Source organism: Aegilops tauschii, chromosome 6, assembly GCF_002575655.3.
Source record: "Aegilops tauschii subsp. strangulata cultivar AL8/78 chromosome 6, Aet v6.0, whole genome shotgun sequence".
Taxonomy (NCBI): Eukaryota; Viridiplantae; Streptophyta; class Magnoliopsida; order Poales; family Poaceae; genus Aegilops; species Aegilops tauschii.
The window spans coordinates 334,314,290-334,331,305 of record NC_053040.3 but is presented as its reverse complement, the minus strand read 5'-3'; the positions used below and the strand labels follow the sequence as shown (position 1 = coordinate 334,331,305).

At 43.0% G+C, this 17,016-nt stretch overlaps 1 protein-coding gene across 2 annotated transcripts; it reads right to left on the bottom strand.

Annotated features, from left to right (window-relative positions):
• Window positions 1–6,836: 6,836 nt before the first annotated feature.
• Window positions 6,837–16,620, bottom strand: LOC109758503 (RNA polymerase II C-terminal domain phosphatase-like 1). Of its 2 annotated transcripts, none has more exons than XM_020317360.4 (17): window positions 15,919–16,620; window positions 14,437–14,913; window positions 13,857–14,067; window positions 13,510–13,667; window positions 13,364–13,434; window positions 13,093–13,198; window positions 12,931–13,017; window positions 11,841–12,407; window positions 11,588–11,654; window positions 10,837–10,937; window positions 10,704–10,757; window positions 10,336–10,432; window positions 9,695–9,900; window positions 9,535–9,618; window positions 8,879–8,944; window positions 8,297–8,370; window positions 6,837–7,734 (listed from the first exon to the last, which is right to left on the bottom strand). In XM_020317360.4, the coding sequence occupies exons 1-17, from the start codon at window positions 16,192–16,194 to the stop codon at window positions 7,629–7,631; spliced, it is 2,808 nt and encodes a 935-aa protein (XP_020172949.1). In that variant the 5' UTR covers window positions 16,195–16,620; the 3' UTR covers window positions 6,837–7,628. The 2 variants fall into 2 exon arrangements, with proteins under 2 accessions (XP_020172949.1, XP_040248527.1); XM_040392593.3 differs by having other exon boundaries at window positions 6,837–7,730; window positions 8,296–8,370; window positions 15,919–16,614.
• Window positions 16,621–17,016: the final 396 nt, after the last annotated feature.

Genomic DNA, 17,016 nt, shown 5'->3' with positions numbered 1-17,016 from the left:
GAGCCGGTTAGTAAGTGTGATGCAGCCACGGCGGTTCAGTTCATGGAAAAGGTGATCTTTCATTTTGGCTTTCCACACAGCATTATAACTGACAATGGTACTAATCCGTTCAAGGGCGCCATGGAGGAGTTCTGTCAACGTGAGCATATCCGGCTTGTTGTTTCATCAGTAGCTCACCCCCAATCCAATGGTCAAGCTGAAAGAGCCAATCAGGAAATCTTGAAAGGCATCAAGCCCCGGCTTATGGTTCCTTTACAACGGACGCCAGGTTGTTGGGTGGAGGAGTTACCCTCTATGATATGGAGCATCAATACTACCCCTAACAGGTCTACGGGTTATACGCCTTTCTTCATGGTTTACGGAGCAGAGGCGGTTCTACCTAGTGACATCCATCATGACTCGCCCCGCGTGGCGGCTTACGTTGAAGCTGATAACGAACAAGCCCGTCAGGATGCACTTGACCTGTTAGATGAAAAGCGTGACTTGGCAGCAGCCCGCTCAGTGATTTACCAACAGGACCTGCGCCGTTATCACAGCCGCCAAGTTAAGTCCAGAACCTTTCAAGAAGGTGACTTGGTGCTCCGGCTCATCCAGGATCAAACTGATGCACACAAGTTATCCCCACCTTGGGAAGGGCCTTTTGTGGTCAGCAAGAACTTGAACAACGGGTCATACTACCTTATCGATGTTCGAGAGCACAAAGACTCACGTAAGTCGGAGGAAGAGACCCGCCGGCCGTGGAATATCGCTCATCTTCGGCCTTACTATACTTGAGCCACCGGCTCTCATGATGTACATATTTTGATGATGTATATATTATGATAAGTAATAAAGCAGGACCTCTGTCCTTTTCATCCTCAATGATCATATGTCTTCATCATCGTAATTTCAAATGACCAATTGGGGGCTGATCGTGTTCGAATCCAGCATAACCCCTTGGTCCGGCTCATGATCGTATTCGAATCTAGCCGTTAAACCTCATGATCACTAGGGGGCTTCCTGTTCAAACATGGGTTGTATTCGAACCAAAGAAAACATAGTTGTCGGTACCCTCTTGATCGGCACAATGCCAAACTCACTAGGGGGCTTCTTGATCGTATTCGAATCATAGCTTAACCCCTTTTGGGTCCGACTTTGATCGTATTCGAATCAGAGTCGTTAAAAAAACTCTCAAGGTCATTTGGGGGCTTCCTGTTCAAACATAGGTCGTATTCGAACCAAAGAGAACATAGCTATCGGTACCCTCTTGACCGGTGCAACGCCAAAGCCACTAGCGGCTACATGATCGTATTCGAATCCTAGCTTAACCCCTTTGTTCCGGTTTACTGATCGTATTCGAATCAGAAGCCTCAAATTTTTCTTTCTATTTGGTTTAAATTTTTTGAAAAACAATCTTTGTTTTTGTCTTGAGGCTTTTTATCCAGATCTAAGTATAAGTATGGTTTACATTTAACCCGGCTTGGTTTTGGACGATCAGTCGCCAGGGTATGACAATCGTCATACATGTGGAAGTATTGGCTTCTAAAGGATTGGGTTATCACCCTTACTGCTCATGTCACATGAACCGGCAGTGCAAATTCAAGATCACAGGTATGATATTATAGTTGTGTTTCAAAGCTATAATTCATAACAGGCTTATCTGTGTCTCTTCTTTCAACATTAAAGGTTATATGTAAGATGTTATGACCCGCCCTGCGGTAAGCCGCCAAGGGTTCTTGTGATCTATTTCTGTGTGCAGGACAGTTCAAAGACTTTCTTATGCATAAAGAAAACAGATGATAAGTTTAAAAAGGGGAGAATATAAGGCGGCAGCTTAACAGTGTTGAGCACCAAAATGTGCACGATGGCACGACAAAGCAAAGTTATTTCTACCCTATTACATGACTCGCCGAGTCCAAATGATTAAATTGTTTTTCAAGCAAGGTACAAATTTGAGCCGCCCGGCGGGTCAATTCTCTTGTTGGCCTGAAGCTTCCGGATCAACCCTTTCCGCTCCTCCGTCCTGTTCCCTGTCCTGGAAGGTTGATGATGACCAGTTAATGCCATTCAAAGCTTCAAATTCAGCTTCATCATCAATTAGTCCGGCTGGGTCAACTTCAGGGGCGAAGGTATGCTTACGGATTGGAGGGATCAGGCTGGTCACTTTATAATGCGGCGTTGGAATCCTCCGATTCTCCGTGTCATAACCCGGCTGGTACTTGGTGAGATCCGCCTCATCAGCAATCAGGGTGGCCACAGGGTGTATTTCCTTCACACAAGTGGCGAAGTCCTCCTGTTCAAATGATGTGCCATCCTCCTTAAAGCTTGGATATCCAATGGCGATGTCGGCCGGGTCTAACTCCGGTAGCCACGCCTTGGCCCGGCTTAAAGCAGCCATGGCTCCGGCTCTTGCAGATGACCGCCTTAATTCATTGAACCGCTGGGGTAGCACAGAAAGCCTCTTTAGAACATCCACCAGGAGTGTGGACACTTCGTTTGACAGAGCAACTGTGGCCAAGGCACGCTGAGATCCAGTGTAAAGTTGTTCCACGAGCGTGTAAACCACCTTTAGCTTCACCAGCATGTCCTGGTTAAGGTTGGAGCTCTTGGGGCCTGCATAGTAATATCAGGTGAGTCAAATGACAATTCATATGATCACTAGCAAGATTCAATATTTGACGCTTGCAGGGCGACTTACCAATGATTGCTAAGACCATCTGAGATACATGGCGTTTTAAGCTGGACAATTTAGTAGTCACCTCTTCAAGAGCTGTTTCTGCTGTTTCAGCTCGTTGGGTTAAGGCAATTTTTTCTTCAGCCCAGGCCTTCTTCACAACCCCAAACTCGGATGTCAATTTCTCTTGTTCAGCCACACTGAATTCAAATTTGGAATTGGCCTTTTGAGTTTCAGTCTCCTGAGCCTCCAGGCGGTTCTTCAATTCAGACAGTTCTGATTGAAGTTGAGTAGTGGTGGTCTGTACAAATACCGGGTCAAAAATCATGAATATTAGCATACAATATTAAGTCCCAAGCCTTTTGCAAGCATAACACTAGGCACTTGGGGGCTAATGTCTAACGAAGGTTTTATTTAAGTGGCGGTTCATGAGAGTAAGTCCCAAGCACTTTGCAAGCAAGAGTACTTGGCACTTGGGGGCTAATGCATATCGCTGTTAGATCTACACAAGGACTATATTCTGCACCAGCATGTGAAGGACCGGCTCATTCATGTTGATTAAACCGGCCCTTGGGGACTACGGAGTAAGCCGGTTTTTTTAGGTTTGACCAAAGGATATTACTAATGCTTATATGTCTGTTCTAAGTCTACAGCATATTCATCATAAGCAATAGACTTGGGGACTGGCATAGTAAGGATAATTCAGTGAAGGGAAAGAGTTTATACCTCAAATTTTTGGTGCATTTGCTTCACCATATCAACTTCGAGGTCACGGCTGTTGTGCACTTGGCTAAGATATCCAGAAAAAACTTCCCCAATGCTCATGTGAGTATAATCAGCAATGTCAAATCTAACCTTACGGCGTTCCAGGTGCTCTTCCTTGGCAGAACACTTGGCTAGCACAGTAGGTCTCCCCGGCTCAGTGTAGCCGGTCCTGGTAATTTCAACATCAGCATCTCGTGGGTCGTCTGTCTTGGCCGGGCTAGAAGCTTCAAGGGTTACAGAGCCGTCGGCGGCTTGATCAGCAGGCGGGTTAGCGGTTGGCATTGGCATGTCATGAGCCGGTTCAAGCGGCGGCTCAGGAACAGAGGCTTCTGGTGCGGCCGTCTGGAGTTCTGGCTCGTTGATGGAGGGCTCTTCGGCCGTCTTATTCTTCTTCACCTTCTTGCTGGGCTTTGCTTTTCCGCTGCATAAAGATCAAAATATCAATACAAATATAAAGAATTGAAATGAATACAGGATAAGTAAATTATCATTACCCTGAAGCAGTCTTAAAAGCCGACATGTTGGACTAGAGTGAGTCGCCGGAGGAAGGTGAAGTTTCCTGATAATTCGAGTCAGAAGAGTTGAGTGGTTGACGAGTGAGACCCGCCAAAGGATAAAAAGGAGTTAAATCGGATGTGACCTCGTTCCGGCGTTTCCTTGGTGTATTTGGTAAGCCGGAGGAGAGTTCTGCGTCCTTGCTGGTCCGGGTCTGCCTCCGGTTCTCATGAGTCTGTCGCTTCAAAAGAAATTGAGGATCTTGATAAGCTAAAGGATGTGAAAATCTTACTTTCCGGGTTACTCTTCAGATTTTCTGTCTCGGCAAAGGCTCGGAGTCGGAGGAAATAACAGTTACCTCTTCATCCACTCCGTGACTCGTTCTCGTGTCCTCCTGATGATAATCAGTGTCAATAAGGTGGTTAAAAAAGGAGCCTAGAGAGTCAAGAGCTACCTCCGACTCAGAGGTATCTTCTAGTCGAAGCAAATATGAGTCGCTGGTCTTGTTTCCTTTCTTCTTGGTGGCGGTTTTCCTGGCGGCTCTCTTGGCCTTCCTGGCTCTCTTTGCAGCTTCATGATTGTACTTTGTCTTTCAAAATTTGTCATTAGCCTGTGAAAATCAACAAAAGTCTGAGTAAAGACAAAACATCAAGGATGAAGGTAAAAATGCTCAATTTGGCGGCTTACCGCTGGAGCCGGGTTAGCTTTGCAGAAAGGGCTTAAGCTCACCTTGCCACAGTCTGCTAGGCTTTCATTCAAGAGCGACTTTGTCATATCATCGATGATGTCATCAGGTAAATTATCAGGGCTGTGCCGCAGAGGATCATTCTTCTCGCCCGTATAAGTACACATCAAACTAGAGCGGTGGCTCAATGGAATGATCCGCCAGGCAAGCCAAACCCGGACTAAGTCGATACCACTTAAACCATTCCCCAAAAGAGCCTTGATTTTAGCCATGGTGGGGGCGAGTTTCTGGCGATCAGCAGCGGACAACTTGTCTGGAAGAGGATGATTAGACTCGAGGCGCAGGGCGCGAAAGCCGGGCAGAGGGTTCTCATCAGCCGGAGAAGTGTCTTGGCAATAGAACCATGTCTGGTTCCAGTCTTTGGGGTGACTTGGTGGATTCGCATAAGGAAAAATGGCGTCTCTCCGTCGTTGGGTTGAAACCCCGCCAAGCTCCAAGCTAGGCCCGTTGGCACATTCATGCTGGCGGTTCAAATAAAATAACTCTCTGAAGAGTAGCAAGCTGGGTTCTTCTCCAAGATACACCTCACAGAACACTTGAAAATTGCAAATATTAGACACGAAGTTGGGTCCGATGTCTTGAGGACGGAGATCAAAAAAGTGTAGGACGTCTGTGAAGAATTTTGAGCCGGGTGGTGAAAAGCCCCGGTTCATGTGGTCAGTAACGATGACGACTTCCCCCTCTTTGGGCTGAGGCTTTTCCTCGGTTGGATCAGGCGCACGGTATGACATGACTTCCTTCTTTGGCAGATAGCCGGTTTTCACAAAATTGTCAAGAGTGCTATCAGTGACGATGGATGGGACCCAGTTGCATGAAGTGCTAGTTTTGGGCGGCATTATGAAGAAGGAAGCCTAACAAAGAGTGAAATTGCCGGTTCAAATTTAAGCCGGAGGAAAAACATTACAGTACATATTCAAGATGGCAGCTTATAAAGGGGCCTAATGGTATATGGCTAAATTATGTTAAGTTATTTAAGCCGCCATGCGTGCTATGAGCAATCAAGTTATCTAAACCGCCATGAGTGGTTAAGGTTATCAATTGAGCATTGCAATTTTAAGCCGGTGGTAAGAGCCGCCATGGCTAGGTGGATCTAACAAATGCAGTTTTTGCCTAAGTGTTACACAAACAAGTTTCACAGGTTGCAGCTATTATTTTGGATCAACGGCTGTTCAGGAAAAGAAAAATAAATCTAGACCTAAAAACCAGTACAGATGAGTTCATGAGCTTTCGCAAGATTTTTTCTTCCAGGAAAGGGGATCTACTGATATCAAAAGTGGAAATAAAACAACTACCGCATTGGTTGAACACCGTTTTCAGATCAAAGAAGCTCGCGGTACAGCCTGGAAGATGAACTACGATGAACTACGAAGAACACAGAGAAACTCGCAAACCTTAATGCGGATCTGAGGTATGGGAAGGCAGAAACTTACAGCTGCAGATCTACTGCGGAGGGTCGCCGCCGTTCTCTAGATCGACTCAGGTTGATGCAGCGGCCGAGGTTGAGGAAGACGAGGTGCTCTGCGGCGGCAGCGGAGCTCGAGCGGCAGAAGGGTTGCGAGAGGAAGAAGGCGCTGAAAAGGGGAAGAATGAGGAAGGATCGGTCATGCCTATTTATAAGGAAAGACTCTTAAATGGGCGCGAAAAACGAGGAGGCCGAAAATATGGTTATCCAGCTACCAGGACGCCTCAATTTTCAGGATGGTCATTAAGATAAGGATCCGTTAAGATACATTGGATAAAGTGTGAAATAATGGCAGATGACGTCATGGCGGGTTGTCACAAATCCAGAAGATGACGTCATGGTGGGTTACAAATTCTCGCATAATGAAAAGGAGAAGATTTTCTATAAGTGTTGAAGATTGACATGAACCAGTTCAAATCAATCTAGGGACTAATGTTGGGGATATAACTATTAAGTATGACCCGCCCAGGAGGGGCCGGGTTATACCTATGGCGATTCATGAAGCCCAAGAAAGCTTTGAAAGAAACTTGTATTATAAGGCAGAGATAGTTAGAGACCGAACCGAACACTGTTTATGAATCGGCCGAGACTCTGTGAGCCGCTGGGCGTCGACCTCTGTATATAAAGGGACGACCCGGCGACGATTCAGAGCAAGTAACATCAGATCAAAAGCTAGTTCAAGCAGATTCGCTCCCTAGTAATCAAAACATAAGCAATACCACCTCAAACTGGATTAGGCCTTTACCTTCATCACAAGGGGCCAAACCAGTATAAACACTCGTGTCCTTTGTCCCGTTTTAACTCCTTTAAGCTTCCTACTAGTTACAATGACTCCACGATTAAGTTCTTTCACTAGGACATCTGTCGTGACAATTCCACGACAGAGATGCTCTAAGATGACTAAACAGACGAATAATTAGCTACATGGCTAACCTACTGATAATTGAACAGCTACTGGCGTCGTGCCACAACCTAAAATCTATCTAATACTACAGCCGCTGATAAAACAAAAATAGCTCTACAACTTGTCAACTTCATCCCCCATCTACAACCTCGTACAACATTCACCCGAACCTCGTCAGCATGACAAATAAAGCCAACTGTGCTCATCGATCCTCCGGGTTCCATGGCAAATCCAGACTCAAAGTGTGGCGGCTCGGAATCCCAACAACAGTGTGGCGTACCCATTGGAGTAGGACCACACTAATACCATATGAGGGCACGACGGTCTGCATGACTTACTAGCTAATCGCCTTCCAAATTCTCTGCGCTTCGAAAACCATCTTGTCTCCAGTAGCCAGGAAAGCCTTGGCAGTCCACCAGATGGAAGAATTCGCTTTGCAAGTTGATAGGTCTCCAACTAAAACCCCAGTGTCCAGACACATCCATTTTGTCACTCTGCTCAACCAAAATGGCCTTTGATCCTGGAATATGTACCATGGCAATACACATCCTTTCTCGAAAACACCGCTCAAGGAACATGGCCTTCGATTTCTCCGAAACTCTGCTCAAGGAACATGGCCTTCAATCCTGGAATATCTACCATAAGGAGGCCTTTGCACTGCCCGGGGGAAATCTGGCTTGAAGCGCTTATTATAATTGGGCACCAAAGACCTGTGGAAATAGTACGCACACATCCAAGCATACGAAAATTAAAAAAAATGCATAGACGAGACTTAACAATGAAAGAAAACACGATGGACACTTAAATCAGGAAAGCTGCAAAAACTACTTATATAACAATCATCATCATACCAGAATAATGATTGGGCATGCCATGCTAGCTTTATATATCTGAGTAAGCTAAGCAGCAATAATAATTCCTCAACATTCTCTACACCTTAGCACACTACTGCCGCTATGATCCAACTGATGAAGATATATCATGGAGAATCATCTGTGTCTTTGAAAGGACTTAACTGAGTATGCATAGACTACCACTTTGTTACATGCTTATTGTATGCATAGTAGTACTTTAATGGCAACAAAATCTAATAAAATGCGGATTCCATAGATACAATTCTAATTAGCCGAGTTGAAGTCTCCAAAGTACAGTTAAAATCCAGCAAGTCCACCTAGCATCATGAAGTTCATTTAACTACGTACATCAAACGCAAAGGTACTTATAATAACCAAACAGTAGTTATATGGCATGCAAAAGCCAACAAACAATCACCTCGGAGAACTAGACCGTTTCTGAGCAAGTTGACCAAGCATGGATCTCAAAGTTCCAAGAGCCTCATCAGCAGCCTACAAGATGTCAAAGTATGTGTAAACTTAATTCAGATATACAGCGTGTGCTGGTATAACCAGACCGAACCATAAAAGGTTCTTAATTGCTTAAGAAATGCATTTACGCTGAAATACCGCAAAGTGAACCTGGGTCTACTGGATCCCATCTTTTAAAGAAATGATAAGCACATTTTAAAGTTTAAAGAAATTCTGAAGTTTTTACACAAGCACATAGCTATCATAGAAATATAAATCCACTGCCCTAAAGTTTGCCAGCAAAAGCAAATATAAAGAGCAGTAAACCCCACCTCTAAGAAACTTAAGCACAATTTGTTTGGAACATGCAAGTGCGAGACAGAAGTATAGTTACATATCCAAACTTTTTCAGCGTACTAATATTCAATGTGAACTTAAAACCCTAAGTATAGTTACATATACAAACTTTTTCGGCGTACTAATATTCAATCTGAACTTAAATCCCAGAAAAAAGGGAAAGTTAATTTCTTCAGTATGTAAGGTATATAACCTGAAGCTTAGCTTCCTCCCATGTTATTCCAACTCCTTTGCCAAGAGTTTGCCCACCAACTTCTACCTGAAAATCCGAAGGCCAAGCAGTTTAAGTATGCTGCACAAGTTAATGTTGTTTGTTCAAGCACAACTATAAATAAACAAACTAAGCAAGCTGTAAAGTAAGCATTGATGCCATCACCAAAATGACACCCACTTACATATATCCAAGTATCACCGTACAGGCGTACACAACCATGTGCAGTTAGTGCAAAATCTAGTACTAAATTCCAACCATGATTATGACAGGAACATTTTCATAGAAGATCAGTTCTATAATGGCAATCAACAAAAGAGATAAGGCTGCCTGACAAGCCTATCAGAGAGGAGCATTTCTATATAAGATCAGCCCTAAATATGGTAATCAGCAAGAGACAAGAAACTGCTTGAGATCCTACTGGTTCACAACAAAAGAATTATATGCCGCGAGACCCACGCCAATAGTGCTACATGATACATCAGGATGTACCAGATACTAAAAAAGGACAGGACACCACATTTTCACCATGAAATATGACTTGACGGCAATATGTTTACTTTATAAACGAATGTGTATGCTGTCAACACTGCGGATATCAGGACAAACCACTCGAAGAAATGAATCTGCTAACTGACCTGAGCGTAAGTCTCCTTGCCACCTGAACCATCTAGAGGACTTGGCCGAGCTTGGAAAACTAAGTTATATCCCTCAACTGTGCACTGCAGTGTGTTTTCACACATCTTTATTACCAGTTTAATGAGCAGAGAGTCAAACAACCAATAAGCGGGTACTTACAAGTTGCTTCAGAGCAGCAATAGAGCCTCCTGTTATTCTGGAATTGTTCTCCCCTGTTTTCGTGAATCGGGATTCCTCTGAAGTGCTTGCGACTGGCAATATATCGTTTCTGGTATTTTCAGAGTATCCAAAAAAGTTTGGATTGCTACCGAAACCATCTTCGTTCCCATCAGTCATCTTATTTGGATCAGACAACAGGTATTTATCTGCAAGTGAATTTGACACAGCAAATCAATAAAAAAATGTTGTCAACGTACGAATGCGCTAGACGATGAGCACAGTAACACTAGAGATGTATATATATTTCTGCCTCTGCCTTAAAAGAGTAAAAGAAACAAAGCTCTACTGAGAGGTTGTCATGCAAGAAACTAAAATGCCAATTATGCACATGCACATATCAGGACAGGGCTATCCACATCATGTGCCAACTCTTGTAACTTGTTGACCAGTCCCGAGATATTCGATGGTGCTAAAAAGAGAAAAATCAAATCCACACAGTCGAACATATATATGCCCCAAGTAAACATAAGAACAATTCAAATTTAAAATGAATCTCTTGGTTACCATAACATACTATCTTATACTATTCGTGAAAACGAAACTGGACAGGTTAATGCAAATATGCAACAACACAAACTTACTGGCCAAATTTCTTAAAGATATTTCTGCAGCTTGACGCTGTGCTTCTTTCCTTGAGCTACCAATGCCTTCACCCACTTTTTCTCCCACTATCCAAACCTGAATAAATAAAGCAAGCTCAAGCACAGTAAAGGAGACAATAAGTAAAATTCTTCAGCAGAAGTTTTCCTTCAGACAGCCGATGAGAACTACACACAGCAATAAACTTTGGTGCTTGGTGACGGTCGTTAGTTTCTCTCCAGAAATTATGTTATATTACAGGTGTATGCAATCCTATGAGCTTTACAAATTCAGATAGATGCAAGAGGGAAATTTGCTTTGTTTACTTAATTCAAATGTGAAAAATATATGAAGAAAGTTCCAAACTTACCTCAATAGAGAACTGTAGTTCTGCGGTATCACATAATGTTGACCTGTACTCCACCTAAATAAGGAAAATAGAAATCAGAATTGACTACTAGAATAGGTATTCAGAACCATTAATATGGATAACTCAAAATTACCTTACATCCAGACTTCAGTGCGATCTCCTCTAGTATGCCAACAGAGGTACCTACATTTCGTGCATAGCTTTGTCCAGACTCAATCAAGTTGTTTCTCTGACCTGATGAAACATGGCAAGTTCAGTTAAGAACAGACCATCCCAAAAGAATAATCCAATTTATTTCTAACATAACATCAGTAAAGCACACAAAAAACTCAATGCCAAACATGACAAGTGGAGCAGTAAGTGTTACACAATGTTGTCGCGCAAGCATTGAAGTCTATTTTGCTTCTCCAAATGTGGGTAAAATGAAAGCAAGTAAAGTCATATGCAAAATTATAATGCGAACTCAGGCCTTTTTGAAATCATATGCAGATTTTGAACATGAATTAGGGGCCTTGATTGACATTTAAAATGCACAAGTACGTGGTACTGGTGGACCTGCACCCCAACCCAGCATCTGTTCTCACTTCTCAGACCAAAGGCAATGATAAGCCTGATAAAGCCTAACAAAAGATAATGTTCTATACTGAAAATAATTCCAAATGGTATATAATTCGTAAAGCAACAAAAAAAATGTAGAAAGATTCTTAAGGCCGTGACTTAGTTTTTCGGGCCATGACATGCAGGACTGGCCTTTCAAGGCTATGCTTTTTTCATGCCCTGGCCAGCTGGCCTTGAACAATACTACATCCCTGATGCTAAATCCAACTCTCTTCATCACCCCCCGAAATGAACATCAAATTTCCAAAATGAGTGCACATACATACCAGGAAAGGATCTGTATCTTGGAGGTGCATGGTTCTGAAGCATGCGGTGGTCCTCTGTATGTGTTACCTGAACCAAGCAAATGTATGTCACCACATGGTGTAGATGTCTTATTAGCAAACACATACCTCCAATCCATATTAATTATCACTGAAACGGATGTATCTAGACGTATTTCAGTGTTAGATATATCCGTTTGAGCGACAACTAATATGGGTCGGAGGGAGTATTAAACATTCCATTTGAATCACCTACCTGAGAGGGAAACCTCTGGCTCTGATAACTAAATCTACCAGAGGACACTGGATTATTATCGCCACCATGGAAGTAAGATGGCTGTGGTGGTTGCTTTTTATCATAATGCATGGTATCAGATTCTGAAGGGAACCCTGCTGAACCCATGTTCAAATTATTTGAGTTCATGCCAATGCCATCCTCGATAGGGAACCAATTCCCATGAGATTGCACCGGAGGAACTGAAACTTGTGCAGGAGGTACTGCTGGAAGAGGTGGTGTAGGATCTCTTGTGTCTTGGCCATGTTGTAATATGAGAAGCCTTCTCCTTGTGTCAGGATCTAACTCAGACTCTGGAACCTCGCCCTCTTCTCTACCTGGAGAAGCTTGCAGTGGATCTAAGACAACTGGTTGAACGACTGGTTGGCTGAGTGCAGGTGGCGGAACTTGATTGTTACTCAAAGGCATCATGCCAAGAGGTGGTGCAAATGGCGCTACTGAAGATGGAACAAAACTTTGACTAGGGACTACTGGCATCACCATGTTAGCCATTGTTGGATTCAAAACACTGCCACTGCCAGATGCTTCCTGAAAATAGGAGAGATGAATACGCAAGAAAAAACAAGGCAAACATGAAAACAAATCCACCCACAAAGTAGCATGTGAAGATATATGCAGAATGCAGTTAGTTGTAGTTTCCGTTTTCTGTACAAAATGGCTTCATTAAACATCAGCAGTTCAAGCTAAAACTATAGTATTATACTATTATAATGTAATGCATACAAAGACACGGTTGGCTGTGAGAGAGGGGAGAAACCCTAGTTTGGGAGACAACGGGGACAGCAGCAGCTGGAAGCTGGCTAAGAATGAAAATTAGGATGGGACTGTCACACAGGCTCCGGTGCGTGATAATTTTTTGGCACATCATCATGGAAACTTGATTGACACAACTTAATTTGCTGGGTGATTCCATGATGGAAACATCACAAATCCACACCAGCATAACCCCCCTAAAAGCACCTTAGGTGTTATTTACCCTGATTTTATAGGTTCAGGGGAGTTGAAGTAGACGGTTTTGTGGTCCAGGTGGGTTAGATGTAAGAAAGCAAACCTTCATTCTCCTCTCAACCTCAGCATCAGCCATGCCATCAAAAGCCAGCGAATCTCTGTTCCCATTCACCACTGCAACATTCTCATCCTAAACAAGATAAATAGAACTGTTAATGCTGAGAAAATAGCATGTACTGTAAGCATCAGCTTTTATCAGACCCACCTCTGAAATCAAATAATTGCCCACATCTGGGGCTGATGAGATATCCTGTATTTCATCCTCATAAAGAACACTCGTAATCCTTGGCAAGAGGCCTTCATCAAAGTCCCTGTAAATTGAACCATGAGGTATGTTAAGAAGCCAGAAGACCTCAGATGTTGTATATTAAGCACACACAAAAAACAAACATGGCAGCCCAGAGTGGCCTTAGTTTGATAGTTGAGAAGGACATAACTGTTAAACTGAATCATGTTAACAAATATGGCAATCTTACTTGAAGAAGCCGCCCCTGACATTGCACGCGACATTTCTGGCAACACATAGAACTGGGATGGAACAGTTTGCCTATAGGAAAGTCATCCATTAGTAAGCAAAAGGTAATGTAATTATGTATCATTGAACATCTAATACGACCATTACCTCGGCTTGAGGTGCATAGTATGGGGTGAAAGCAGGAACCACATGAACTCTAGATTGGTCTTTCTCATCCCAAACTTTCAGACGATCATCAATTACTAATGCCATTCCAGGATGGCAAGATCCATCATGGAAAACATTTAGCAAGGACTTTTTTAAGCCTAGAAACAATAAATAAGATGTTAACTTCAAAGGATGGAAAGAAAATCACATAACAAATAATGTGTGCAAAGGAGAATGAAAGCTTCAAAGCTGCACTTGACAGCCTCTGATTACAGGAACGTCTGATAGATCATACGGTGTATTAAGCTCTTTAAGTACTTGGTCCAGAAATGAAACAATTCGCTTACCAGATTTTACACACACCATTCTGTCACTAAGTTGAACAGAGTTAATCAATCTTGAGTCTGGATCAAGCAATCTCCACATTTCTAAAGCATAGTCTCTCTCCGCCATTGTACACACATAGACCTCAAAACGCTTGCGGCCTCTTGCAATCAAGTAGCTTCGGAGATCCTCCCATGCTGGCCTTAACCGAACAAGAACACTTGTATCCCTTATCTACAAAAATAAAACCGAATTCCTCCTGTCAGTTCTGGACTTTTTTTGCAACCATATAAGGCACGTAGATCATAGTGTAGAAACTGATTGCTTTGCCAATATATAACACATGCAAATTCATGCTAGAAACTTTCACACTATGAAGAGAGAACACAGAAGCAGGTCCACGACATTCCAGGCAGTACAAATGTAAGACCCTTAAGAGGCCTGGTGTGCAACAGAAAGTCAAATGAACACTATACCATAAAGTAGAATTATAATGCATCTATAAAGGCCATACCGTAAACTAGAATTATGATGCATCTACATGCTGACTAAGAACCGCTGTTAACAAAGATGCAAAGCAAATTTAAGCAATGGATCACATACCAAAGGATTTATTCTGGTCAAGATAATGTTTTTCTCTTGTAATCTTATAACTGGGCGTGTCAATGATTGATGGTTATCAGACAATGGTGGAACAATCTCAGGTTGCACTTTATACATTTTTCCATCATCATAGACCTGATCACCTTCTATATACTGCTTTAGGATAGATCTATCATCTTGGTACCTCTTGATCTCTGCTAACATACCATTCATGCGTTGTGGATCAGTCTCATTACTCAACTTTCTTTGAAGTGAATCAATTCTGTCCTCAAAAGAGCGTGTGGTATTGGCAACAATCAATGTCTCATCAAGGTCAAACACAATACCGAGGCAGCGGAGATTTAACATGGTCAAGCAAGAATTATACAGACCAAATGGTACTTTATAGCCCCAGAAACATGCATGGTTTGTTAAGTTTCTCCCTGATGTCATTGCCACTAAATGCAATTCTTCCTCTCCTAACGGAACAACTGCAGTCTGCAAGCACAAACAAATAAAAGGAGCAATATCAATAATAGAAGTATATACATATAAATGTTTTTTTCTGGGTAAAAACAGAAAATAAAGGTAAATGGAATGTGAAAAAAGAAGATGGGTGTTTTAACAGAACAAACTAAGTATTTAAGTTCCTAGGCAAACAGGAGTGCAAGAATTTGATTCCGAGTTATGAAATAAGAGTATGACTTAAATTACACTGTCTCTTAAGGCAGTAAGTTGAGGATGGAAATATTCATATCCAAGCAACAACACCTCTCAACTTTAAAGCTAACATTAGTGGATTACTAAATACAAAATTAAATTCATTGCCAAACTGAAACATCAAATTTTCTAGTCTAGTTTTTTGCAGTGAGAATCCAGCAGAACCTTGTTAGACTGGATGTCTATGTAAGTTCACACGTCCTTGAAATTCTTTCCAAAAACAATGAATGAAAGTTCAAATTCAATTAGAGTGATCAACTGATGTGACGTCCAAGTAATTAAAGTTCATGAGTATCAGACAAATTAACAGTGTTTCACAAGCCATCAGACTTTATGTTCCAACTGATCATCAGTAATCAAACTGGCAAGTTGAGATTCTATTTATGTAAGATAGGAACGAATTAAAAGCAAGTCCAAGTCCACAAAACACCATCTATAAAGTGATTCCTTCGAGTCAGCATCAGCAATGGAAAAAATATCAGGGCATTTTGTCGGCTGACTTATTCACGAGTCCACATACATACATACCCATGCAGTAAATGTCAAGGTTTTGTCCTGGTGAACTTGTCCATGTAAGATTAAAAAAGATTTTCCAAAATGTCCATGTGATAATATTAAAAGCTTTTTAGAAAAATCTAATGTAACATTAGGGAGTTTCCTTGAAACTTTCCGTGTAAAATTAGAGAGTTTTCCTTGAAACTTCCCATGTAAGATTACAGAGATTCCTCAATCTGGTCTCGTTGATCTTTGTTTGTTTTTTTATGCCGGGGATGATTTAGATACCTTATTGTCCCTGAGGCAAGCAGCGTGCATGGCGACGAGTGGCGGTGGTGGCTCGTCGGCGGCCTTGGGCGGCCTGGACTCCATGTCGAGGCAGCGAGCCCCAACCGCCACGGTGTGCATGACGGCGAGCGGCAGGCAGCGCTCGCTGGGCGGGGAAAGGCGGTCCACGCGGATCTCTCGCGCCCACGCCGCCGCGCCCAGGTTCGTGTCGCCCTTGGGCCACACCTCCACCTCCCCGATGGAGGTGTTCCCGTAATAAACCATGGACTTGATCATTCTCTCCAACGAAACCAACAAAACAACAAACAGATCTCGATTCCTCTAGGTCAAAAAGTTTCGTTCGACGCGTCCAAAATCAAAGGGCCTGGTTCTCACACAGGTAGATCTGCAGATTGCAGATCTGTTCTTATGAAGCGTCCGAAACGAAAAAGTAAAATCGAGAGGGGGGGAATAGATGCGTGCGTGCGCGTGTGGTCTTAGTAACGATGGTGCTTCAGATCGTGCCCGAACTATTCACCGTTTCTAGCCCAGATTTGGGGGTGGGTTTTTGGTCAGATCTGGGGGAGTTCGTGCGCTGCCGCGTCAATGGCGGCCGCGTGAGAAGGGGGGTGGGGAGGGAGGCGGGGAGAAGCTTGAAACCCTAGGCGTCTGATCGGGGCGAGGGAGAGGAGAGGGATTTATTTGGTAGGTTGCGGCAAGGCCGTGGTGGTGGTGAGCAGAGGAGCGGACGAGAGGGTGCGCGCGCGGATATGTTGGCACTATCGCCACGTAATTAGCAGGGATTTTCTTTTCCTTCTTGATTTCTGGACGGGAGCACGAGGCTGTCACGTCTCGTGCGTCGGACAGTGGCTGCTGAGCTTTTATTATGGTGGGTGAGTGGGTGGGTGGTTCAGTGGTTGCCAACATTTTCTCTTCCAGGGCCGTGCACGACTCCTTTTGCATATATATAGACTTAAAAAATAGAAGTAGCGGTCGTATTCCGAACGCTAATAAAAGACTAATTTCTTTGTTGATGCTTAAAAAAATAACAAAACTTTTGATGGTAGTATAACGAAAACCAGAAATAATAAAAACTACGGGCATTTACAATTGTTTTCC